We start from the raw sequence: 26652 nt of genomic DNA on the forward strand, positions 1-26652 counted from the left end.
ACGTCACCGTGACGTCACGCTTCAGCCTCAGCCTCTTCTTCCTCCTCCTCCTCCCCCCCCGCCCCGTCCCGTCGCTTCGCGTCTCGTGACCGGCGCTGCGGCGGGGTCAGCTGATCACCGGCGTCACGTGACCCGCCGGCGGGTGTGCGGGCGGCGAGCGGCTGCGGCTGCCGGCGGGGGATGGAGCAGTGACGGTAACCGCCGCCGGACCGGGCCGCGGGGGGAGGAGGGTCTGGGCCGGGACGGGTCAGGACAGGCCGGGCCGGGACAGGACAGAACAGAGTGCGCCGCGTCGCGCCCCGAGCAGCCAGTGCGGGTCTCCGGGTTTCCCGGGCGGCGGCCCGCGCTGGGCCTGACGTGAAGGCAGAGGCGGACGGGCCCGGCGGTACCGCGGGGGCCTCTCTGCCGTCGCGTCTCTCCGGGGCTCTGTCACAGGCCGCGGCGCCGCGCCGGGCGTCGGGGCTGCCCAGGCACTAACCTGCCGGGCCCCCGGCCGGGAGGGAGGTAGCCACGGTGGGGATTTTTTTCTTGCGGAGGGCGAGGTAAAAGCGCTGTCCCGGGAGCCTCCGCCCGCGGCTGCCGGGGCACCTGCCGCCTGCCCGCCTTGTGGGAGCTGCCATCTAATCCCTCTGATCCGAGCAGTGGCTCTGGGGAGAGTCAGGCCGGTCCCACACACCGCTCCCCGCCATCCCCACCCCCCGTGCCAGCCCCGGAAAGCCCCCGCAGAAGGCGTGCGAGGTCCCGTTGTGAAATCTCGGGCGGAGCTCTGGCTTCCTCATCCTGCCCGCTTTTGTGTATGAAATGCGGAGGCCGTGAACGCAGAGCCTCAAAGGTGATTCCTGAGAGCCAGTTTGAGGAAATCGCATCGTGGGGGCTTACACTTTTTGTTGAAGCTGGTCAGAAAATACTTAAAATGGCATCTCAGAAGCAGTTTCACTACTTAATGTGTCATTCTGCTCATATTCAGCAAAACTAAGACCATATTTTCTACTCAGTATCTTATTGTGGTAGAGTACCAAATGGACAATATTTAGGAAAAAAACCACAACACATTGAAAACATTAGTTTAACTTTATGTGTGCTAAAGTATTGAATGTTTTTAAATTAATAGATGTATGTGTTGTGGAAAATTCCATTTGTGTATGCAGATAACCATTTATGGATGTTTCTTTTAAGGAGTGTACATCAGAAACAAATAAAATAGCTAAAAAACAGTGAACAGACATTGGGGGAAACTATCATTAGCACATTACAAAAAAATGCTGGTCATAGAGGTACATGGTGTAAACAATACTTCACTTGTCCATTCTTGTTGCTTATTCTATGTTTTATACTTTCTGTCTTTTTCTGGTTTTGCCTTTGGTTTGCCCAAAAACCTGAAAGTGGGAAAGTCTGACAAAATTTTACCAGGACAATGCAGCTAATGATCTTAGGGAGTGAGGAAGGTGAGGTGATGGGCAGCTTTTTGTTGGGGTTATCTTCCCTGCTTCTGCTTTAGTCAGTTTCTGCTTTAATCAGTTTTGATTCATGTTTTTAGTTGTAATCATGAGCAAAGTAGAGAAGGGGAAACAGTGTAATCATCAGATTGTCTGCAAAGTGCTTAAAAATTTGAAGGGTGCCTTTTGGATTTTCTTGGAATACGAGATGACTAAAAGCAAAATGAGGCTTGTTTCTGCCAGCATTCTTGCTGTAACTTAGTTGTTGCTTTGTTTTTGTTGGGTTTGGGTTTACCCCTGTAGCTGAAGTTTCTAATACAGTGCTTCATAATGCAGATGTTTAAGTTAGAGCTCTACCCTTATGCAGGCAGTGCTTAGAACAACAAAATCCCAGTCTGCAGTGAACTAAATTTTTTGTATGATCCCATACTTGCAACAGACTCACTTCAAAATACTGTAAAAAGTACAGGTAAGTCTTTTCACAGCAATGTGCAGCTTATAAATGGCAGTATCCCTGTGAATGATACTCTAATGTTAAGGCCAAAAAGAGATTGATGGTAGGTTTTGCCAAGATGCCAGGACTTGCCAGTTCCCAAATACCTGTTGGCCTAAAGAAAGAATTAATTCACCACAGTAGTGATTCTCAAAGCAGACTATATACCAGTATTTGCAGACCGAAGAAATAAAATAACTAAAAAATACCTGTCAGTGTACTTAAAAGATTGGAACATTTGGTGTTTCCTGCTTTATTCTTTGGTTCGTCTCCTGAAATCTCATGGCTTTCATTTTACAGTGAGTCAGTATGTATTTTTTGGCTAATATTTTTTTCTGTTTTCTTACCATTCCTTAGCACTTCTCCTTTTTCCTCTTATTGTTTGTTTTCCCCATAGTTCTTTTTTCAAACTCCCTCCCCCCTCACATAGAATTAACATAAAAACAAACTTCTAAAACTATTTTATCAAGCTTTTTTCCATGTATATATTTGCAAATGTCTCAGTTGAATAGGTATCCAAAATGGGGAATCATCTTCCTGTGGTGATTAGAAATAGAGTAGAGCTTCAGGAAAACCAGCCCCTGGGATAAAAATTATGAGGGAGAAGGGCAAGAAAAATTCTCTAGAGTAATGATTCCCAGGAGCTACAACTGTTCCACTTGTGCCTCTTTACTTTGAGCAGTGGAGAAAGATCTTGGTTATTCAGCTGACCAACCCATTTTTGCCTGTGATATTAAGGAATCATGAAGTGCTGTAGTTCATTGTTTTTTAAGCATGTAAAAAGATTTCCTGCAAGTCTGTCTGGTGTTTGTAACTTCAGGTTTCATTATAGTAGACTTCCATACTACTGGAAGTTCTGAACAACTGGTCTTTGGAAACTAACTTTAAAAGACTGAAAAACTTTACTTATTGAAAGCAACAATTCTTTCCAATGGGTCTAGTACTTTTTTTTTTTTTTCCCCTGGGAAAAGATGTTTGTACTTTTAATGGTGAGCTGATCTTCCCAATCCATAGTGCAGAGAATGAGACTGTGTCACTGTAAATGTGTAATTGTTTCCTTAGATGATATAAACTCTGGAAACTTTATACATATTCCTTAAGGGCTATTTACGTTTTAGTGGAAAACACGAGAATGCAACATTCCATCCATTTTAATTGTTAGGAGCCTGGATTTCTGTTTTGCCATTCTTCTGTCTTTCACTTGGGTACTTGTCCTCTACTTCTGCTTGAGGTAGTTCCTCTTATTTATCCAATGGTCATTCCAAAGCCTCTTCTAGTCCCAGTGTAGTAAAATAAAATCATAAACAAATTTAAAGCTTAAATACTTTGAATATTTGTGTCAGCTATAGCGGTGTCTCTGCATGTGTCAAGTTTACTGTAAACTTGGGCATGTCTTTAATAGGGCCAGGGTTCAGTGAAACACAGGAAAACATTGTGCAGTGGATTCATGTGAGTTCAGCATAGGGTAAGGAAGATAATCCACCAAAGTAGTCTGAATAAGAGGAAATTTTGTCTCATTCCAAATCAGGTATAATTAGCTGATCTCCTGTGGAGACCTGTTGTGTGAGATAATCCAGTTAGTCCTTCCCTAAACAAAGAAGCCCTATTGCATTCTATGTTATGTTATTGATGACTGATGTCGGTTTAATTTATCATGATGCCTCCTGATACCAAAATCAGCAGGATGGTATCACTAAGGTTTGTTATAGTGCATGCTTTTGAGCATGAGAGACAATTGCATTGGTTTCATCCCTTCTCTGGTTCTTCTCTCTGGGACCTCTCCTCAACAGTCAAGTCCACAGCATGGTAGGAAAAGCAGACCCAGTCTTTTCACCCATCCTTCTTGGAAGCAGAACCCTTTTTCACACCCATACTGTTTCCAGGACCAAAGAACTTATAACTTCTTCCAGCCTGCTTTGGCAGCTTGACAGGGGAGCAAAGAGAGCAGTGCCAGAGAGGAGAGAGAGCACAGGTGGCTCCCAGGTCCTTGAGTTCCTGCTGTGCAGGTGCATGGCCCCAGCACAGGAGGGTGCCCAGAACTGGGCTGAGTCAAGCCAGACAAGCTTGTGTGGGAATGGAACACAGGGAAGGTCTTGTGAATATTTTGATTTCTCTAATAGCTATATCAACCTCGGCATTGACTGCATTTAGGGTTATAGCACTGCTGTGCCTAGTGCCTGTTAATGGAGTGCCAGGCATGGTGGAGTGTGCCTCCTCAATGCCAGGATGTCTTCTTGTAAACAAGGCCCCTTGATTGAAGGAAGATGGCTGCTATGGCAGTGGCAAGATATGCTGCATGGTATTAATTAAATGGTTGGTAAACTTTCTTAAGGCTTAGGCTTCCTGAGTAGCTTGAAAAACAGATTCAGCTAACAGGCCTTTCTTTAGCTAATGTCTAACTTCATTACCCTTGGTAACTTGTTTTCCCTAGAGTGGTTACACAGGTGAAGGACCTAAATGTGTTGTTCCGGGCAAAGTTTGCTGTTAGTTATTAGTTCTTAAAAATACAGTATTTGATTCTGTCTCTTGGAAAAATTGAGTGCTGTAGTCTGCTCGTTATGAAATGTAGGTTGGTCTCTGCTCTTGCAAAGCTGCTAAAGAAGACATTGCAAGTATCAAAATTTGACATTTAGATTCTGTCAAAGTATGCTGTGATGTTCTTTGCTCCCTTATTAAAAAAAAATCTGGTAACTCTCAGCCAGCTTGTTCTGTTTCTTGCTGACAGAGGAATGGATGTACTCTTAGCTTCTTACAAAGTAGCTCCACGTAATTTGTACTTAGGATCAATACTCTGGCAGTATGGGTAAGGTTATTGAGGCTCTGCAGTTAAAACAGATACCAGGACTGTGAAAAATAAGGGCTTAAAATTGTAGTTTATTGTTTTGTTGAGTGTATCTTTCAATTTAATAATGTTTGTTGGTCAGTTTGTTGAGACAGCATGTTGTATCGTGTTGTTTTGGGGTGTATGTTTAAGCGTACTTAGAAGGAAGAAAAGCCAGAAACACAGGAGGAGGCGCCGACCGCAGGGGCCCGCCAAACAGGGACGTCACGTGACCATTCCCCTCAGCAGCAGAGCGAAGCCCGCGAAGCAAGAACCAATGCTGGGAAAGCCCGCAAAATGAAAACCAATGATAAACTGATAAGAGACTGAGGGGACCACAAAACGAGAACCAATGATAAACTGATAGACTGAGGGGAAGGGGTTTTATGAGAAGTATAAAAGAATCGGTCTTACTCTATCGAACTTGCAAGCCGGTCGTGGGGCTACGGCTCCCCGGCTGCCCAGCATGCTGCAGCACACTGCGTTACTTATATCTCTCTCAATAAAAAGTTTTAAATGTAGAGTCAGCGTTTTTAACAAGGACTACAAATTTTTTTTGAAAATTTTCTTTGACATTTTTAGCTGCCAGTAGAACCTTCTTTGCTTGAAAGAATGAACTGAAGTTCATCAGATTTAAACTTTTTTTTTTTTTTTTTTGGCATTTAGGCATGTCTGAACACTGTCCTACGACTCTGTCCTAAAACACTATTCTAATCCTTTGAAAAGATACAACAACAAGAGTTGCAATCTGTTTTGGTTTTTTTCTTACGTGTTCAGAAAAAGTTGGCTGTTGCTCAGATGCTGGGAAAATACGCAGCTGTGAAAAGATTATTTGGGTCCTGTTTTATTTGATTCATTTTCAGTGAGATGATTTTCTTATAATCTCTTGTGGCATTGCAGTTTAAAGATGCTAATGTAGCAAGACTCAGCCCTCTTTAACTTGCAGAGTGGGCAGTTTACAAAGACTTTTTCATAAATTGGGTCCTAAAAATTGACCAGGACACGCCAATTAAAACCAATTTGAATTTATTAGCAAGCGACAAGCAGAAATACAGCGCTGGGCGCACAGGAGCCCTTGCTCCACCAAGATGGCGCGTGGCAGCTTCAGCTCTTCTCGTTTTTATAGTCAGCCACCTGCCGGAGCCACGGATTTCAGCCATGTTGCTAGGGGTCCGGGTTCTTCTTTCTCACCCTGTAGATGGGCTTCTTGAAAAGTGGCTACACACTCCCAGTCATGTAGCACCTCATTTTTCCTGGGTACATTTCACAGCTTATTTTGTAAAGTACATAACATTTTTACTGCTTCTATCTTTAGTAAAATTACAAAGAAATATACCTTGCAAACAATATACAACTCATGACAAACATTATATACAGTTCATAACAATTCCCCTTATCAGAAATATACCTTGCTTAAGGTTTAAATGAACAAACATTCTACAATTCATAACAACTTCCCAACTGTACAAATATGAATTGGAAGATAGGAAAAAATTAATTTGGTGCCACATCTTACTGTTGGTAAAATCTCTTCCAGTGACTGGAACTGCTCTGTAGTACCATGGAAAAAGATGTTTTTCTTCAGGCAAAGCTTTGAATCCTGAGCTAATGGCAGATATTTTTTCTCCCCCCTCCCCTCCCTCCACCTTTCCTTTCTGCTAGCATCTTGCCTGTATCTTCAGAAGCACAGAAGCATTAAGATAAAGATAGAAAAATGACAGAGTTTTGGTTGATTTCTGCTCCTGGGGAAAAAACCTGTCAACAGACATGGGAAAAACTAAATGCAGCAACTACAAAACACAACAATCTTTCTACTAATTCGAAGTTCAATATTCCGGACTTGAAGGTATGTAAGCCCTGTGTCATGTCCTAAGAAGTATGTTTGGTTTGCATCATCTTTGTTTCTTGTGACTACAACTGTAGGTACTTGAAAATTTTCAAAGAGAGCAGCTGACTTCTTTTGATGATTATATATGATCTAAGAAATTGCTTCTGATAAGTGAAGAGAGACAAAATCTGAAAGAAGTTTTTCTTGGTTAAATGCAATTATCATGATATGGAAAAATTACAAGCAAGTGTATTCATCAGGACAGGGTTTATCCTGACACCCAAATGTTTCTTGAACAAGAAGAGTTTTTAGCTTAGTTTAACTGAGTGACAGCTCATCAAAGCATGTCAATATTACGTGGCAGGCATGCCATCAATCTCTGTGTACAGAATAGGTTGAATCCAGGTGGATTGGTGCCTTATTCCTGTATCTGGGAATGGACCCAGGGCACAGAGTGCTTCAGTGCTTCAGTGTGTCTTTTAAGAGGATCTTCCAACTACCATAACCTTCAGCCCTGGTGAGGCCACACCTCGAGTCCTGTGTCCAGTTCTGGGCCCCCCAGTTCAGGAAGGATATCGAGGTCCTGGAGCGGGTCCAAAGGAGGGCAACCAGGCTGGTGAAGGGACTCGAGCACAGACCCTATGAGGAGAGGCTGAGAGAGCTGGGGCTGTTTAGCCTGGAGAAGAGGAGGCTCAGGGGAGACCTCATCGCTCTCTACAACTACCTGAAAGGAGGTTGTAACTGGGTGGACGTTGGTCTCTTTTGCCAGACGACTTTCAACAAGACAAGAGGGCATGGTCTTAAGTTGTGCCAGGGGAGGTTTAGGTTAGATATTAGAAAGAATTTATTTATGGAGAGAGTGATCTGGCATTGGAATGGGCTGCCCTGTGAAGTAGTGGATTCTCCGTCCCTGGGGATATTTAAAAAGAGACTGGATGTGGCACTCAGTGCCATAGTCTAGCAACCGCAACGGTGGTTCAAGGGTTGGACTTGATGATCTCGGAGGTCCCTTCCAACCCAGCCAATTCTATGATTCTATGATTCTATTTAGTCCTGAGTCATTCCAAGAGATCTATTAGTAGAGGTAAGAACAGAGACTGCAACAAATGTCTGTCTCTTCCCAGGACATACTTGAATATGAATCAGGATACCTTTCAAGCTGTAGGGTGCCCACAGTATTTAGAAAAGTTATCACTGAAAACTGGTGTGGACCATTAGGGTTAGGAATGTTTTTATTTCCATTTTACATCCTAAAAGGGTTAGAAGCTAAATATACTTGATGTATAATTGGAAATAGCCAGGCTTTGTGGGCCTGGTAATACGGTTTAAGGAGTGAGATCCTTTAGTTAAAACAGTGGAACAGCTTTCGTCTCTATTGAACAGTAGTCTTATTGCTTAAAGACTGACTTGTCCTGTGGCTTGTGACCAGCCAAAGGGTTAGCTTCCTTATTCTGCATGTGGTTCAGAAGGAGGCAGGGAGTGGAAAGCAATTTGGTTGTGATGTTACTTAAGTAATTGTTTCTTTCTACTTCAAGGCTAAAGAGAACAGGAATCATGCACTCAAATGAGCACTCAAATATATAAAACAAAGATGCTAGACTAAAAGTAAAGAGCATCTTGACTACACAAGATTCATTTATGCCTGATATTATTTCAGCAAGAAATCATAGAATCATAGAATTGGCTGGGTTGGAAGGGACCTCACAGATCATCAAGTCCAACCCTTGAACTACCGTTGCGGTTGCTAGACCATGGCACTGAGTGCCACATCCAGTCTCTTTTTAAATATCTGCAGGGATGGAGAATCCACTACTTCCCTGGGCAGCCCATTCCAATGCCTGATCACCCTCTCCATAAAGAAATTCTTTCTAATATCTAACCTAAACTTCCCCTGGCACAACTTAAGACCATGCCCTCTTATCTTGTTGAAAGTCATCTGGGAAAAGAGACCAACCCCCACCTGGCTACACCCTCCTTTCAGGGAGTTGTAGAGAGTGATGAGGTCTCCCCTGAGCCGCCTCTTCTTTAGGCTGAACAGCCCCAGCTCCCTCAGCCTCTCCTCATAGGGTCTGTGCTCGAGTCCCTTCACCATCCTGGTTGCCCTCCTTTGGACCTGCTCCAGGACCTCGATATCCTTCCTAAACTGAGGGGCCCAGAACTGGACACAGTACTCGAGATGTGGCCTCACCAGCGCTGAGTACAGGGGCAAAATGTAAACTCATAGCTAAAATACTAGAGGTGGTATGTCATCTTTTTGGAGCTATCTCGTACTTTAGTTGAACAGAATGAAGAAATGTGTAAGTACTTGGAGAGGCTCAAAGAAACACTGATATTACATGACCTATTTAAAAATAATCACCTTTTGTCTGTATAGCATCAGCATAGCTGTACCGTTTTTCATGTCATAGACCCATTTGAGACTTGTTTATGAAAAATCTAACCAGAATATTTTACTATGCTGTAATTTTCATGTTTGAATTATATGGAGTCTAAAATGCTTAGTGTCATCCCTGGCCCCAGAAAATTATACATATTGTTTTAGATTATTACACAATATTAGGGCAAAATTAGGGTTTCTGGAGGAGAGGGAAGGAAACAAAAGCTTGTATACGAGCTAGATATTTCATTATTACAGATGCATAAAGTTCAGACTCTTGTTGATCTGACTTATATATTCAAATTTTTGTACTTTAAATTGTACTCTGATGTATTCAGAGTTTTCAGTGTTCTGAAATGCCTCAAGTACTGAGATACCTGATAACAGAAATTTCAGGTAAAGTAGTAATTTCAAAAAAAGAACAAAATCAAATACAGAATCAAGTGGCTTGTGGGAAATGCAGCCAATGCATAATGTAAAAGACTTTTTACCATGTTTTGGATGGATGGAATGTGGACTGGAAACCATGCACCTATCTAGAGTTAGATCTGATACAGTGGTGCTTTAGTGGTGTGCTGAGCATATGGAACACAGTGTGACTTTGTTAGAGCAACAAGTCTGAAATCTTAGAGTACAGTATTTAATGTAGTTATTGCTAATTGGCTTTATCTGTCTATGTTCACACACAACTGCTAATGTATTTTGATCTTTCCTTCTAGGTTGGCACACTGGATGTTTTGGTTGGTTTGTCAGATGAGCTGGCTAAACTGGATGCCTTTGTGGAGAGGTAGAGTTCATTTTCACTGGGATGAAAAATATTAGAATAATGGTTATTTGCAGAGTCCTAATAATACACAGGTTATTTCCATCTTTCTTTTGTTTCATAGTGATCCTCTTCAGGTAGCCTGCAAGCTAAGATTTCAGAAAGCTAGGCTGCTCTTTTTCTTAGTACGTACTTGAGAAAAAAAATCAAAAAATCTGCCCTTCTTGTGGAATAGTGGGACATAGTGCACTGATGAAGGACAGTTCTCTCTGCTCCCTGTAGTAGCAGTGTGTACTGTTGGAACTTGAACTGTTAAGAATTGAGCCTAACAGATGCAGAAAGTGGTGATGAAATGAAGTACAAATCATCCTTTTAGCAGATTAGATTACTGCTTACAGACTTGAGAAGGCAAACACACCTGCTAGTCCACAGAGATGATGAAACAGCATTAGCATTAAAATGCAAAAGCTGTTAATTTTGAAAAAACTAGTGGTACTTTGAAAGTGATTTTGAACAAATGTAATAAAATTTCACGTAACCAGAACTTGTGGAACTATCTTCTGTTTCAATGAGAGAATTCCTATATGGTTGTCTTAAATATAAAAGGAAACAATGTGGCATAGCACATGTGAGTAATATTAAACAGAGCTTTCCTAGTGAGGAAGTCAGGTGTTGTGTGTCAGATTTCATGAGGGCAGGGCCTAGCTTTATCCAGTTGTCTTTGGTGTTTCATTGTCATGGTTGCCTTTTATTTTGGATTATTGATAATTTCTACCTCATATCAATTTTTAGAAAAGGGTTGGAATTTTGAAAGTAGCACAGACTTCAGAAGAAGGTTGGTGTATAGTGAGATAACACCTGAGGTCAAGCCCTGTTATCTGGAATCAAGGGAAGTAGCATCACCTTGGTGAGAACTGATGAGCAGCAACACTAGACAAGGATTGGAATAATGTTCTAGTATGTATCTGACAAGTTGGTCTCCTTCAGATACTGAGCCAGTTTGTGCTTTTGGAAATCAATTCTTTCAGTCTTTAATTATTCAGATGAGTTTTATAAATGCTGTTTCTCAAAATGGCAGTTTTTTTTGGTTTTTTTGGTTTTTTTTTTCATTTTGTTTATTTTTCATTTTTCAGTGTTGTAAAGAAGGTGGCCCAGTATATGGCTGATGTTTTAGAAGACAGTAAAGATAAAGTTCAGGAGAATCTTCTGGCTAATGGAGGTAAAGTACCACAATATGATGGGAGGGAACTACAAAATTGATGGTAGGGGGAGCAATGATCCTGTAGCATATTTAATGCTGCTTCTCTGTATGACACTCTGAAGCCCAGTTTAGACATGGAAGTATGTTTTTCAGTGAGTCACTTGCTCTGAAACAAGTTATAGAATCCAGAATGGCAAGAAATTAATCTACATGTTAAATAGTCCTTTATGTAAACCACCTGATCATTTAGGGTTGTAGTTTGTCATAATTGGTCTTTGGTGGAACATAAAAATTACTGTGACTGATCACTGTGAGCATTCTTTGTATTAGTCTGTCATCTGAATAGGTGAACTTTTATGTAAGGTATGTAGTTGTTCCCAAATTGTGGTAGAACATGTTTATAAAACTAATTGTATCATGGAAATAGTTGCCCATTTTGTTACAGTGAAGAGTTAAGCTGGTCTCTAAATCAATATTGTGTTTTCAAAGCCATTTCATGAAGTTTAATACAGCTTATATTGATGCAAAAGATGCTAATGTGAATGGATTAACATGAAGACAAGTGCACTGGTCCTAATTAACACAGTTATTCTGATATGGGGGCTTGGAGTAGTCTGTCTTGTAGACAGTTTTACAAAGCTGTTGCTTCAACTGAGCTACATAATTTTTGCCTTCTTTTTTTGTATTGTAACCTCTTCTCCCACTCATTTTCCACACAAAGCAAAAAATAGTTGGTCTTGTCTGTACTTCTACAGCCATCACTGACTTACTAAATAATGTTAGGGTCTATAGATGTGGAGAAGGCAATACATGAAGGCAGAGGTCATTAATGACTTGCAACTTGATTGTTTATTTTCAAATTTCTTAAGTAATGTGATCCACCCACGTGAAGGTGCACAGACAGTCTGTTACAGTATTTTTCAGTTACAGCATACAGTACTAAAATACATCAGGATTTGTAGTGCCTATTTTAATAAAGTTCTTTCAAATTTTAGTTGACTTGGTCACCTATGTAATAAGATTCCAGTGGGATATGGCCAAATACCCAATCAAGCAGTCACTGAAGAATATTTCAGAAATTATTGCAAAGGTAAAGTAATTTGTTTTATAAAACTCCTCTACTAGAACTTGAAATATGTATGCACAAAACTTCTTTTTTAAAGCTGTTTGTCTGTTTTTGCTAGCTTCATGTAACTTTGGTAACAACAGTAGTGACTCTGATAGCAGTGTCTGTTTTAGCAACCAAAGAAATGTATTAGGATGGGGATGGGATTTGGAGGGTGCTCCCTGAAGGGCATCATGGTGTCTTTGCTGAATTTTGTTTCCTAAGATCAATGAGTTTACAAATAAATAGCTAGCAAATTGTGTCATTTAGGTTTAAATTTTGGTGTACTGGCACACCACTTACCACGTGTTCTCAAACTTTGTGGCCAGTGAATCAGGGAACTTACCTTCTGAAAGCAAAGATGCTCAGTTGTGAGGGGAAAAAGTAAGCCTTCGATGTTTAGTGTAAGGAAAGCTCATTTGAGTGTGGTCATGGGTTTTCCCTATGTCTTTACTTTGGTAAAGTTTCTTGCACTTGGTGACTTGTGTTCAAACAGTGAAAGAGTTTTCTGTAAGCTACCCTTGCTTTCGTATCTTCCCAGCTTTTTCAGATATTTTTCCTTTTCTGTGATCTGCAAACTGACTCTTGAAATTATTTTGGTCAACAAAATGCTTAACCTGGAAAAAAGCAGCTGCTCTGGGTACCTATAGTGGTAGTTTTTGGTGATGGGTATGTGGAAGCTACAGTCGGGGTGGAAAGAGAGATTAATGCTGGCAAATCCATGCTTTGCTATAACTGCAGATTCTCAAAATGTTTCTTTCCTGAAACTACGGGTTTAAAAATTTTCTGGTTACAAAAGCATAATGTATTGTTCACAGCTGATTGACAACACAAATAACACTTTAATTTTGGTGTTTTCTTTGGACCTATCTTGAATTTAGCCTACAAGTTACATTCAGTAACTATTCCTGGAAAACACCTGCAGCATGGATTATTGTTGGAGGAAGACTTAGTTATGACTAAAGATTTGCACATTAAAAATATCCCACAGATATATAGAAATAATAATCTTAATATCTGACACTACTTAGGTACATATGCTTTTACTTCTTCAGAAGGTATCAGAAAGAAGCATTCAGATGTTTACAGCAACTGCTTGACAGGTATAGGCATGAAGTTTAAGATGGGAGAAGAGGAACTTGGTAGGGAAACAGGGACAGAGAGAACATAAGACAGGGTCAAGTGACTTCTGTAAGTCTAACCAAGGAAGTGGTTATTGAAGAAGTTTGTTTCCTTCTGTTTGGCCTCAGAATAGGAGCGAAAGTTACTGAATAAAAATAAATTAAAAAGAAAAAAAGTCAGCTGTGTTTTGTTACATTTTTGGAACTTACCTGTTGCCATAGCACAGAATTTGTGTTTATGGCAATTAAGTTTGCTGAAGCAACCACATGAGGTGATATGCCCTTTAGTGAAATAGTGTCAAGGATTTAGTGCATATTTTCCTGTGTCCTGGAGTTTGCTAGATAAATCATCTGCGTGCAGTGAAATTGTACTCCAGAACCTGAACTTGAAATTAAGTACCTGCTTTATATTGTTATCTGTTTAATTGAGGGCCTCATCGAGTTACTAAGCTGGATACCAAATGCAGAGGAGCAGATTTGCTGTATTTCAGCATGTGTCATCCTGTTGAGGATTCCCATTTCTCTGCATGTTTAGCTGTACTTCTGTAAGGACAGCTTCAAGGACACCCATCTATTAAATCTAATCTCAAATAATTTAAAAAATGTTTTCACTTGTGAGCCACAGATATGTCTCCATGAAGTGAAGAGAGAAGGAAGATGACTGCAAGTTCCTCAAAATGTTGTAGAAGAGGCACCTAGGAGATAATGTCACAAGACTTGCAGCAGTCTTTTCCCTAATATAGTTAAAATCTTCACTTTGTCATGTGGCTAACATTAATTAGGGAATGATGAATGAAACTGCTTTAGAAAGGCACTGCTTGTTATCAGTGCTTTTTGCTTTTTTCACTAGTCAGTGCAAAGTTAGGGTGTTGAGGGTTTTGATCCTTGGAAAAAGTCAAGGGGAAAGTTGTTGGTCTGGGAAAAAGTCCAGATACACAACAGTACTGGTTTAATAACTTCTGATGAATTTTCTCCTGATGCTGTCTTCTATCTATACAGTATAAAAAGTTTTCATGAAGATGTGTGCTTTGTATTATCTGCTGAAATATTCCACAGTCTTTGCTGAAGGTTACATCAGTCAAAGAATTTGAATAACCTTAAGCATTTATCTGTTTAAAAAGCAAATTCTTTTTTTCAGATTATTTCTCCTAAAGCATTGCTACCTCTGTCAAGGTGCAAGCCTTTAACATGTTGCCAAATGAAACTGTCAGAATGTTGACTTTTAGTCAATTTCTGCTACAGACAAGTGAACTTAGGTGTTAATGTAAACAAGGTCACTATATAAATCATTGAATTTGCTTTTAAGGAGATTTATTTTGTGGAAATACAATTATATGTGGATCCCCAAACTGAAGTGTTGTAATCAAACAAAATGTTTTGTCAGTGATCTAAGTCCAAATAAAGTGAGAGCCCATTGGCTGGGTACAGACACTTGTCCTTAGGAATTTTCATATCCTTGTGCCTACATATCACAGTGAGGAAGCAGTAAAGGAGAGAGCAGGCAGCATTATGATGCTAGACCAATGCTGTACTGTGTTCTTTCAGTTCTCTGTTACTAAGTAAATTGATTTTAAAATATTTCCTTGTATAGGGTACATGCTGATAGGAGTATGATCAGATGTTTAAGACCTACTAATTGCTTGATTTGTTTTGTTTCCCACTTGCTGCCAAGTTACTTTGTCTGGGAATGAATAATTTTTTATTATCATTCCAATTAATCCTGGATGATGGATTTGAGAAAGACAGCTTATTTGAGCAGCAATGGCAAGGCAGACATCAGAGGCTGAGTCTAAACAGTAAAATAGTTGGAACACTGGTATGACAGTTTGAAAGATGAAGGCTGCCAGTGACCTTAAATGTAAAATGCTGCCTCTGCTTGATTAGACAGAAGTATTTATTGTCTGAAATAAATTGCATCCAAATGGAGATACTGTTAATCTGTCTACTCTGGAACCAGCCCTTTGTAAGTTCAGGCATTTCAAATTACCTAAGTTTTTATTACAGGAAGAAAGTCTCTATAAAACATATTTTTCTTTATAGTTGTAAGCCACTGCCAATGAAAACCAGTGGTGTAAAAGATGGCTTTGTGAAGGGAGATGTTGGTATAATTTATTGTATTTTCCTTTGCAAATATACAAAATGGGAAATAGCTGTTTGAGGAGAAAAAAAGACATAAAAGAATTGTGATAGTACTTAGAACTGCAAGTAGCAACAGCAATTTGGAATCAGGCAGATGCTATGCTTAATTGATATTCTATCTTTCAGGCACCACGGCTGTTCATCTATTTGCAATAGGCAAATACAAGGCAACAGTCTCCTCCTATGTTGCAATTGATGCAAATCAATAGTGCTTTGAGTTACATAATTCTTCATTTGCTACTCATAAAACTGTAACATGATTCTTGTAATTGAAAGTTTAATGAGGGGTAAGTATAATAAGAAGTGAGGTAACAGCTCAAGGAAATGATACCCATTGTTCACAAGTGAACTTTTATCAAAGTAGGAAGGTAAACTTCAAATGATCTCTTCTGTCAGCTGAGATGGAGTGTGGTAACCTCGAAGTCATGAAGTAATAATCAGCTGGGTGCAGGAGCATGTACAGTTGGTATTAGAAGAGGATGTGTAACTTCTGGTTTTGGCTGATTTTTCTTTAAAGGGATTCTAACTTTTCTGAATTTTGAGTGAAATTTATCAAGCATTAAGGAAATAAACATTTTAATTGTTGTGTGTTTTATTTAATTGGTTATTTATTTATTTATTGTGTTATTTATTTAATTGGTGTGTTTTATTAAGTTCCTGTTTGTAGATCTAAACTTTGAAATTAAGAAATAATTTAAAGCCATTTCTAGTTGTTTAGGCACTGTTTCTTTTCTTTTTATCTTTAAGGGAGTAAACCAGATTGACAATGATCTGAAAGCAAGAGCCTCAGCATACAATAATCTGAAAGGGAACCTTCAGAATTTGGAAAGAAAGAATGCGTAAGTTACATTGGTTTTTGCTAATGTAGCAGAGAAAAGTTACCTAACCATAAAAACTTAGTAATGTGTGAAGAGGTACAGAGGTGTTTATTAATCTTGAATAGCAGCTGTCATGAATAAACATTTATTACCAGCTGACTTGCTGGTCATAGCTTATTTATGGTTGTAAAGCATAATTTGGAAATACACAAAAGCACATACAGATAGCATAAACTGTTAGAACTTTTCAGAGATGGTTGCTTTTAAAGTGGTGTGTGACACTGCTTCTTTGGTGTCTTGTCAAAACAAGCAACTCTTTCCCTGCACTCCAATTTATGCTAAAAGCATATGAATATTACTGGCTTTCTTCCCTCAGAAATAACCAGCAGAGAGGCTGTTGTTACCTACATGCAGATGGTAAACAATCACTGTGTGCTGTCTTGTCATGTACGTGTGATAATGGTCTGAAATGCAGCTGAGGTACAGTAGTTCTGGGAAAATATGGTTAATTAACTTGGCCCAACCCTGCCATTAGAGCTAATGGCACAAGCCTGCTGGCTGACTCAGGACCCTGGGTCATACTAAGTATAGCATATTGTTAGTAAGCCTTAAGTTCCATCGTAAGGTAATTTGCCAGCTAAGCCCCATTAAATCTGTGTATGTACTTAGGCTTTTGTCAATATGAGGCAATACTATTGCTTTTTTATTGAGGTTCCATGCTAGGTTGTAAATCTAATGCTCCATATACTAGATTTCAGGATTAATGATTTGAATGGTTCTTGTGTTTTTAATCACTTTATAAAAGAGAACTTGGCTTTTTAAGTGTATGAGGTATTTGGAGTACAGAAATGACACACAGCAGTGAAGATACTGGTAAAAACTTTCAGTGGCTTTAGCCAGCAAGATACAAAATGCATGTAAGGACATTTTGTTTGGTCTGCTAACAGTGAATGCTTAAGAAAAACACATTTTTGAAAAATACATTTTTAAAAAATACTATCAAACACTGGAAACTGTTGTCCAGATGAATCTAATTCTTAAACATGTACTTATGCTTCCTTGTTTCTCTGCAGGGGAAGCTTGCTAACCAGAAGTCTTGCGGATGTTGTAAAGAAAGAGGACTTTGTGGTTGATTCGGAGTATTTGGTCACTTTATTAGTGATTGTACCGAAGTAAGTTTATTGTTTGTCTTAAGAACAGAATAAAATCATAAATTTAAATCAAATAATAGATCCCATAGCCCTGTAATACTGTAAGAACAGACATCTGGATTTGTCTGGGATTTTCCTGAATGAACTAACAGAAACTTTTGGATGCTTAGTAGAGTCAAGCCTGTATACCTGTGTTCTATTGTTCACAAAAACTTGTAATAAGGAATGCTGAGTGCTCATGAATTTGAGAAACTGGAGATTAGACTTACGTCTCTTATGTAATATTAGTCATGGCTAGACATGCTGCAGAAAGTATCCTTTTGAAAATATAAGTACTGAGTAAAAACATCACTGGTTTTATATTAGAAGGCTTAATGATTGAATGGACTGTGCTGGTTTTTACTATTTAGTGTTTACTACATTGCTCTGCATTTTTTTAGATACACAGAATGATGCTCTTTTTACTTAGCTAAGTTGCTAGTAATGGAACAGTGCATATGTCATGTCAAAGGTTTGCTGGGAGCAGGTTGTTCCTCTCTGAAATGTTTAAACAACAAAAACTGCACCTTTTACCTTAGCCAAGGAAGGTGGTGATACACATGTCTCTAAGACTCTTGGAAAATGAGAAAATGGCACTAGACTGTCTTTCTGGTGCTGAGAGCAAAGGAGAGCTACTGACTTGTAAAGATAGCCAGTAGGCTGATGATCACATGAAGTGGTAATCTCAGTTTGGTGAAGGCAAAACAGCTTTGCAATGGCTTCAGCAGAAAATGGGAAGTTAGTAGATATCAAGTGTTATTTTTATCTTGTATTTGGTGTTGAAAAGGTGTAACCCCTTCCCCATTAAGTACAGAAAAGCAGGGCTTCCAATGTTCTCAGTGGTCCTTCAGGCAAATACAGAGCTCTGGGGAGCCCATTTGTAGTTGTGGAAAAAGTATTCCTATTAGTGACTCAAAAGAGCAGATTTACATAAGGAGTTTCTGATGAGCAATGACAGTTAAGTCTATTTGGTCCCCTGACATCTGTACTTAATGATGACTAATTTAATTTCATAGTTCTTTGCAAGTGGAAGATGTTTGAAATGGAACTTACATGAAGACAAAATATGTTAACATTGCTATCATTGTAGTTTATTTAGCAATATTCTTAAAAATTAAACCAAACCAAACCAGCATGAGGAAGACTGTCCCTGATGTCTTGTGTATTTCTGACAACCTATATCTTACTCAGAAGATGTGATAATTAAATGTCTAATGTTTTGGTTTGGTTTGTTTTTAGAAAAGAACTTGATCCATTTATCTAAGATTTCTTACTACAGTACTAAAAGTTTAGCCATAACCTCTACATTTTCTAGGTCAAATTATAATGACTGGGTTAAGCAGTATGAAACACTAGCAGAGATGGTTGTACCACGTTCCAGCAAGTAAGTTGTTAAATACTAAATCTCATATTTCCATGGGCTATATTTTTAAGGGTTCTTTATCTGTAGTGACTCTGAATTTAAAAGGTTGGCCAAAAACTTGTCAAAATACGTAGCTTTATCTGACCAAGCTTGATTATGTTGCAGTTGAGGAAAAGTTCAAGTGATCTCTGACTCTAGAGTTAACAAAGTTATCAGGCTAACTTATGTGGGAAGAGTAAAAAAATTGAAAGTCAAACTAGTTCAGATCAGACACATTCAGCTTGAAGCTAGTGCATGTTGGGATTTAGCCAACATTTAGTTGGGATTTATGCCTTCAGAGGACTCAAAAGATGTTACACACACAGAAGCAAAGAAAAATAACTTGTCTCTTTCAGGCTAACAACAGGCCTTGGTATCAAGCTGGTGCTTGGTGTCTGTGATGGCCAAGCCTGAGGCCAGGATTTGATAATATTGTTAAACAACTTCAGCAGTCTTGTAACCACACTGAGGAAAATCAACATGTAGCACAAAGCATTGCTTTGTGGTTAGTTTTAATTGACAGAGTGAGGTTTTGATCGGGGAGATCTGATAACACCAGCTCTATGCAAGTTATAAAATCTGAGCTTGCTCTAGACAACTTCACATTTGAGTTGGAAAAGCTTAAGACTACTTGGAGATCTACTAATGATTGTTATTTAATTACTGGGAAACCATGATCTAGGGATGGCTTAAGAGAAGGTGGCTTGTTAAACTGTTGGATAATGTTTGCATTGAAGACTGACACTGAGGAACAGTCTAAATCTCTTCAAGCTTTTTTCCTGAGGTCAGGTCTCAAAATAGGCATTTTTGTCTTGAACTGTAAAACAGTAAATCTGAGGGTCATCTTTACAGCCTAAGAAACACTTTTTCTTACTGACCTATGTCTTTTTAATTTGTTTCTTTTCTATTTTAAACCTTTTTCCTTCTTTAAAACATGCATTTCTAAGAATTCTGTGGTCTGATTCTCTTCAGTATTAAATCAGCTTTAGTTTCTTTTTCTATAAAATAATTTTAACTTGAACAAATATCCAGACACATATGAAGTGTTTGAGTGGTGAAATCTCTGAATGTGAAATAGAAACTTCCATCCTTTAGCAACTGCTCTTATTACTCCCTTTATCAAGTTTGTTACTTTCTGTATAAGGTGTTTCATTTGGGAACTAATCCTGTGTGATTATCTGCATTTATTTATATTTATTTATTTATTTATATTTATTATTGCCCAGCAGCAAAGTACAGTTTAAACCACTGCATATAATATCAGATCTGTGGTGACCTGAACATTATTAATGCTGATTTTATTTTTTTTTTGTAGTGTACTCTTTGAGGATCAAGATAGTTACCTTTGTAACGTCACCTTGTTCAGGAAGGCAGTGGATGACTTCAAGCATAAAGCCAGAGAATTTAAGTAAGGCTTATTTTACGTGTGTTCTGTTACTCATGCTTTGAAGGATCTCTAGATAGTCACTTTTTATCTGATTTTTTTTTTCACTTCCAAATGCAGATTTATGGTCCGTGACTTCCAGTATAATGAAGAAGAGATGAAAGCAGATAAAGAAGAAATGACTAGACTGTCAACTGACAAGAAGAAACAGTTTGTAAGTCTGTATAAATTAATTATTATAGAAATGTGAGACATCTCAGGCTTGTGGTTGCTGCATAACAATTTCATGGACATGTGATTCTGATAAATCATTGCAAGGATGACATGACATGGTCAGCCTGCAACCAAGCCAATGTGCTCAGGGATAACTGACTTTCCTGTTGCACAAATGCTCCTCGCTGCATGGAACCAAGTGCTGATACTGCAGCTGGTGAGATGTGATGTTTAAAAATGAACAAGTATTTGAATGAACTAGTCAGATGTTACTGAAATGATCCTTAATATATTTAGCCCAGGACAGCTGACACAGTGTACTGAATAGACAGTGGAAATCTCAATAAATTTATCTTTACTTAGAATCAAAACACCCTTGAGCTGTTATGTCCATAATGAACTCTGCCTTTCATTTGTCTTTATTATCATAGTACAGATACTGAGTATCTGCTCAGACATGCCTAATCATCTAATCTTTTTCTGAGGTTTGAACAACATAATTTTTTTTTCTCTCTTTCCTTTCTTTCACAGGGGCCTCTGGTTCGGTGGCTGAAAGTTAATTTCAGTGAAGCTTTCATTGCCTGGATTCATGTGAAAGCACTACGAGTTTTTGTTGAATCTGTTTTAAGGTAACGTGACAGATGTGAATAGTCCTTTTTTTTTTTTCCCTGGACTTTGTAAGGATTTACATGTAGCTTAAGTTTACCAAACTGAGGTGTGTGAATGCCACTCTTCTGGGAAGAAGGAAAGAAGAAGTCAGGCAGTAAGAATAGCTGATGGCAATAGCTTTTGTTGCCAGTTGTGCAGTATTTGAGATAGATAATTGTGTATCTTGTCCCTCAGCCTTTCCACCAGTGCTTTAGGAATTACAGGTACCCTCTAAGTTGCAGCAAGGCATTTCTGGTGATTCTTTGCTTTATGAGCTGCTTTTACAAAGAGCTTACTGCATCTTCTGTTTAAGTGGGAAATGTGAATACTTCAGAACAAAAAATATTCAGTAATATAGCCTCAAATCTTGAAATCTGTGTTTTTTCTTTAAAACATGCCTTTCTAATAATGTCATAGGATAAACCCTTCAATATTCAACTGTTCAGTATTCTAACGATAAAACTTCTCTGCTTTTTTCTTCATACCTATCCAGAATTGTACTTACTAAGTTGACATAAGAACAGCTGTAGTTCTGCAGAAGCAAGGACCTGGATGTTTTTAGTGTTGAAAGGACTTCTGCCTCTTGTCAGTCAGAAAATTGGAAGGTTTTAGCCTTTTTGATAAGTTGTCATAAAGTTAACAGCCAGAGGAGAAAAAAAAAAGTTACACTAACTTGCATTCTAGTCTGCTACCTATGGGCTTGTTTTGCAGATAAAACTGAGTAAGCAAGAAAGCTGAACTTGATTTGCATATTGATAAATGTTCCTGCATATCTAGAAAGGAGGATTGAGTATAGACTAGGTTCTCCACCTAGTGGCATAAGCAAACTCTTGTAAGTAAACGAATTAGAATGTTAAAAGATTGGTCTGTGATTTCAGTTGAGAATTGTGCTGAGTACACAAGGATTTAAAATTATTTTAAAAGCATTAAGATTTCTGTTTTGTTACTTGGAGAAAAATGTTCTACTTTATTGACACCTTATGAATTGTAGAAAGAGTGGTCTTGCAAAAATGAAAATGAGCAGAATTTCATCTTCAGCAATAGGATCCTTTCTCAAAATAAAGTTCTGCTTTAAAAGAGAAAAAAGGCTTATTTCATAATTTTCATATTTTTCTGCTTGACTTCCTCAGATATGGTTTGCCAGTTAACTTCCAGGCAATGCTGCTTCAGCCTAATCAGAAAACAATGAAGAAACTGAGGGAAGTTCTGTATGAGCTATACAAACACCTTGACAGCAGTGCAGCAGCTATCATTGATGTAAGTATTCTTGTTACTGCTACTCCAATATTAGCTTTAGACTGTTTAAACAACAAAAAAAGTCTCTTTGCTTTATTAAAAAGCTACACCTCTTCATATTAATCAACATTTCTCTCACAGTACAGAAAATTGTGTCTCCTTATAAAAAAGATACTTTGTCTTTGCAAAGCACATAGTATTTAAAGTTGACACCAAGGCATTTGGTGAGCTCTGATACAAAAGTCTCATGTAATTTCTTTATACTGCATTCTTTTCTGCTACTGGTGGAAAGATATCTTAAAGACTATATACCCATGCATATCCTCAAAAATTAAAATAAAGTCAACTTTGATCTGAAACTAGAACAATTCATATCTTTTTTGAACCCAGAAGGAATTCACAAATTCTCCACAGTTAACAGTAACAGTAGCCTTGATACTGAAAGAACTTTTTTTGTTGTTGCTGTCTTTGGTAAGTTAACATAATTGTCCTTCTTTGCTGAAGGAGGCTGAATTGATGTCAAGATGACTTCATCCTTTCCATCCATAGAGATCTCAATTTCATGTTTAAAACTGGTTTGCTGGGAGGCTTACCTTACTAATTAGTTTTGCATTGAAAAGCAGAGCTTTTCATAATTAAAAATTAACTAAAGGTAGACCACACAGAGTTTAGCTGAATTTTAAAAGTTTAAAAATAACCTTTCATTATTATATTATATTCTATCTATTGTACTGTTTTTCCAAAGTGTTTCTAGTCCTTTTTGGTGAAGTAGTATGTGAGGCAATTGAGGTGAAAATTAAAGATGCTGAACTTCATGTAACTTTCCACAATATTCAGCACTCAATAATATTAATTTTCTTAAACTGTCTGTGTTTAAAAGTAGTAAAACATAATTGCAGTACTTCTTTAATTTAGTGGTGGTGTGTTTACAATAGCAACAATTGTGTTTTATTGACACAAAACTACTTTGATTTTGAAAAAGCATTTGTACTTCATTTAGAAAACCACTTACTTAGTTGTCAAATTTCTAGCTTTATTTGTTGCTTGAACAGTCTGCAAATGTAAGCTTGAAGTCTTGCCTGGCCTATTTGTTCTAGAACATAGAATGTTTTGCCTACTTCTGAATGGGAGTCTGAATTGTAAGAGTATAACTTTTTTCAAAACTTTATTTGCAGGCAACTATGGATATTCCAGGCTTAAACCTCAGTCAGCAGGAGTACTACCCATATGTGTACTACAAGATCGATTGTAATTTGCTGGAATTCAAGTAAAAGTTCCCTAACATGGCAATCTTCTCAGTGTTGGTGTAAACAAACAGAAGTGAGATTGAAGTACAGTAATACTTTTAACACTCTATTAATCATATGCTTGCTTCCTGTGTTAGGTGAATTTAACACACAGTGGTCCATCTCTAGACATTTTCTTTTCGAAGAACAGTGTAGGTAATCTGCTTTTAATTGATCATGTCTGTAAATATATATTGAGAGAACTGAAGTATTTATAAAGAGTGATTTATTTAAGGGAAAAGCTCATTCCTCTTTCATAAGGTGTTCTGTGTTAATTTCATTTACCATTGTTTATAAAAAACTTGTTTACAGAAGCGTAGTGTTAAATGTTCATGGCCATTTTGGTTGTTTGATTAGTAGATACAACTGTGTTAATGTTGTTGAGCTGTGATGTAAAGTATGTAAAATTGGTATGAAATTGTGCTTTCTGAATGGTGTAAAATTACAATCAAAGCACTGTAAACACAGGAAAAAATAAACATACCTGTGCAAAGGTGTCACTCGTGTACCACAGATAACTGCAGATACCCATGTCTAAGTTGAAGCAATGTGTTAAAACTAATGCTGCTTCCTGCATGCCATGCATGATACAGAAATGCAAATTATATCAGCACAAATTCTTTTTAAGAGATAGCGATTTTTTTTTTGCTTTGTGCAGAAACACTCAAGTATATTTGGCCACTAGACTGGTGTGTGAATGTTTTTCATGTTTATATCTTTGTGACTCTGAAGAAAAAGTATGAGATGGTTATTGGAAACATGGGAGTCACCTGGTGTGTGAAGTAGTGAGTCTGATCTGTGATTTTTCTATAGTTCTTTCTTCTTTTCAACCGTTTGAAGCTTGGAACTATTTTATGGCTTTGGATACAGTTGTGTTAGGTGCTTGTTGGGTTGGTTTTTTGGTTTTGGTTGGGTTTTTTTTGGAGGTCCTCCATACCATTTCTACCATACAGGAATATGACAGCTCCCTTTTAATGTGTATAGAGAGGGGTTGTTTATTTAAGTAGCAGGTATTATGGCTATCACAAATGTTCTACATATTCCAATTGCTAAATAAGAAAAAAACCCAAATCCCACAGTACCTTTTTAGAACTGATTTGGACTAAGACTGGGACAGGAGGAGCACTGATTTGCCAAAATTAGTACTTGAAGTACTGTAACTACTGGACTTTTTAAACTTGGTTCCTAACTGAGAGTGCCAGTACTGCTAATCTAGGTTTCCAGCTATAGACTCTCTAATTGTGTACCAGAAGCACTTCTGAGGAACACACTTTGGAGTGCATGAGTTGCATCTGGCTGCTGGTAATGAAATGGGGTTTGAAGTCTATTAAGAAAGTGCTTAATGTGTAAAAGTGAAAGGGGAAAGACGGAGATCACATTTTCAGTTGTGCTCATGTGCCCATGTTTGCTCTTACTTCCAAACTGAAGATAAAAACAGCTGCTTACTGTGTTAACCAGGTTCTTAAAATGTGTCAGCACTGCCACTTCCACAGGCTTTTGTTATTACTGTGTACAAAAACAGTTGGTTCTGAGCCCACTGTAACTGAGAGAAACTGCCTAGGGATAAAGAGGGGTTTTTTTGTCCACTGAAAGTATTTAATTTTGCTTCACTTATCACAGAATCAAGCTGACAAAATGTCTGTCTCTGTTCTTCATCTTAGTTCTCCTTTGATTTTGTTATCAAAGCCTTCCTACAAACAAATGCAGTATAAAGGCTTGGGATTGCAGTGAGTACTGGATGAACTGCTTTGCTGCATACTTTGCCTTGTTCAAGGTACCTACTGCCTGCTAAATCAGCACTGGATTCTTCTTAAATGAGTAGGAGCAGCTGGACAGCAGAATGAATGATAACACCACAGAGGGTGAAGGAAGCCATTGGTATGCTGAAAGACAGGTTTGGTGCTCAGAGCATTGTGGATATGCTTGAGAAATGGGCTGAGAGGCACTGCATGAACTTAAACAAAGAGAATTGTGAAGTCCAGCAGTTGAGCAGGAGTGACCCTTGTGCACCAGAACAGGCTTGGAGGGGCCAGGAAGCAGCTCTGAAGTAAAGGATCTGGGACTGCTGGTGGAGAACAAGTTGCACTTGTGGCAAAGGCCAACCGTCTGCTGTGGTTGTGTTAGTAAGAGGGCAGCCTTACTTTTCCCAATATTTGGCACTTGTCTGGGGCTCAGTAGTACAAGAAATGGAGTACAACCATGGCAGATCCAGTGGAGGTTACCCAAGCTTGTCAGGGAGATGGAGCCTATGACACCATGACATACTGCAGGGATGTCTCAGTACTGAGGAAGACAAGGAGTCAAAGCAAAGGACAGATGTTACTGATATTTACAACTACCTGAGCAGAGGATGCAGAGAAGATGGTGCCTTCTGATATTCTGAGCACTTCTCAGAGATACATAGTGATGAGAGGACACAAGCTTGAGCAACAGGGAAGTTCTCATTAAAGGCTGTTGTAGGCTAAATGTGGCTGACTGCCAGCTGCTCCCTCACTTTCCCTGTTCAATGGAATGGGGAAGAAAACCATGTGAAAAAAACGTGTGGAGAAAAAGACAGGAAGATTGCTTACCAATTACTGTCAAACACAAAGCAGCTGAGTTGGGGAAGGTTTAGTTTATTGCCCATTAAAATAGATTTGCATGGTGAGAGTCAAAAAAAATGGCTTTCCCCACTTCTTTTTTCTGAGTCTCAACTTCACTCCCTTGTTCCCAATCTCCTTTCTTCTGACCAGCAGCACAGAGGGATGGGGAATGGGAGGTTACAGTCAGTTGATACCATTTCCTCTCTGCTTCAGCTTCCTTATGACACTTCTCCCCTTCTCCAGCGTGGCTCTTTCCACACACTGCAATGCTTCAGGATAAACCTAGTTTAGCATGGGTCATCTATGAGCCATGTTTCTTTCAAGAAGTGTCCACCTGGCCTCAATTGGGTCCTCTAGAAGCTGCAGTCTGGATATCTGTTCTGGCACGGACCTCTCCATGGGCTGCAGGACAATTCCTGCTCCACTGTGGTCCCCTCTCTGTGCTACAGGAACATACCTGCAATGTGTTGCCTTTTGGTGCTGCATCTAGACCAGCTTTATCTGTGGCTGCACAGCCTCAGAATTGCTGTTTACAAGGAGGGGAAGGTTACAGAGTATTAAACATTAGTGACCAGCCATGGAACTGCTCATGTCTGATAGTACTTGGCT

General features: G+C 38.8%; 1 protein-coding gene across 2 annotated transcripts; it reads left to right on the plus strand.

Moving 5' to 3' along the window:
* Positions 1 to 23961, plus strand: ATP6V1C1 (ATPase H+ transporting V1 subunit C1). 2 transcript variants are annotated; one of them, XM_030445269.1, is made up of 13 exons: positions 1 to 194; positions 6413 to 6596; positions 9675 to 9742; positions 10852 to 10937; positions 11915 to 12009; positions 16032 to 16123; positions 17176 to 17274; positions 18608 to 18676; positions 20010 to 20102; positions 20199 to 20292; positions 20823 to 20920; positions 22070 to 22196; positions 23351 to 23961. In XM_030445269.1, exons 2-13 carry the CDS (start codon positions 6465 to 6467, stop codon positions 23444 to 23446), a joined length of 1149 nt encoding a protein of 382 aa, XP_030301129.1. In that variant the 5' UTR covers positions 1 to 194; positions 6413 to 6464; the 3' UTR covers positions 23447 to 23961. The 2 variants fall into 2 exon arrangements, with proteins under 2 accessions (XP_030301129.1, XP_030301130.1); XM_030445270.1 differs by lacking the exon at positions 1 to 194 and adding an exon at positions 546 to 832.
* Positions 23962 to 26652: the final 2691 nt, after the last annotated feature.

The sequence above is a fragment of the Calypte anna genome, chromosome 2, assembly GCF_003957555.1.
Source record: "Calypte anna isolate BGI_N300 chromosome 2, bCalAnn1_v1.p, whole genome shotgun sequence".
In the NCBI taxonomy this organism is placed as follows: domain Eukaryota; kingdom Metazoa; phylum Chordata; class Aves; order Apodiformes; family Trochilidae; genus Calypte; species Calypte anna.

Bases quoted from the DNA above. Each gene is read 5' to 3' on its own strand.
- ATP6V1C1 (XM_030445269.1), top strand. From the start codon at position 6,465: ATGACAGAGTTTTGGTTGATTTCTGCTCCTGGGGAAAAAACCTGTCAA. The intron at 6,597-9,674 runs GTATGTAAGCCC...CTTTCCTTCTAG, and splicing joins TCAATATTCCGGACTTGAAG to GTTGGCACACTGGATGTTTT. The intron at 20,921-22,069 runs GTAACGTGACAG...TGACTTCCTCAG, and splicing joins TTTGTTGAATCTGTTTTAAG to ATATGGTTTGCCAGTTAACT.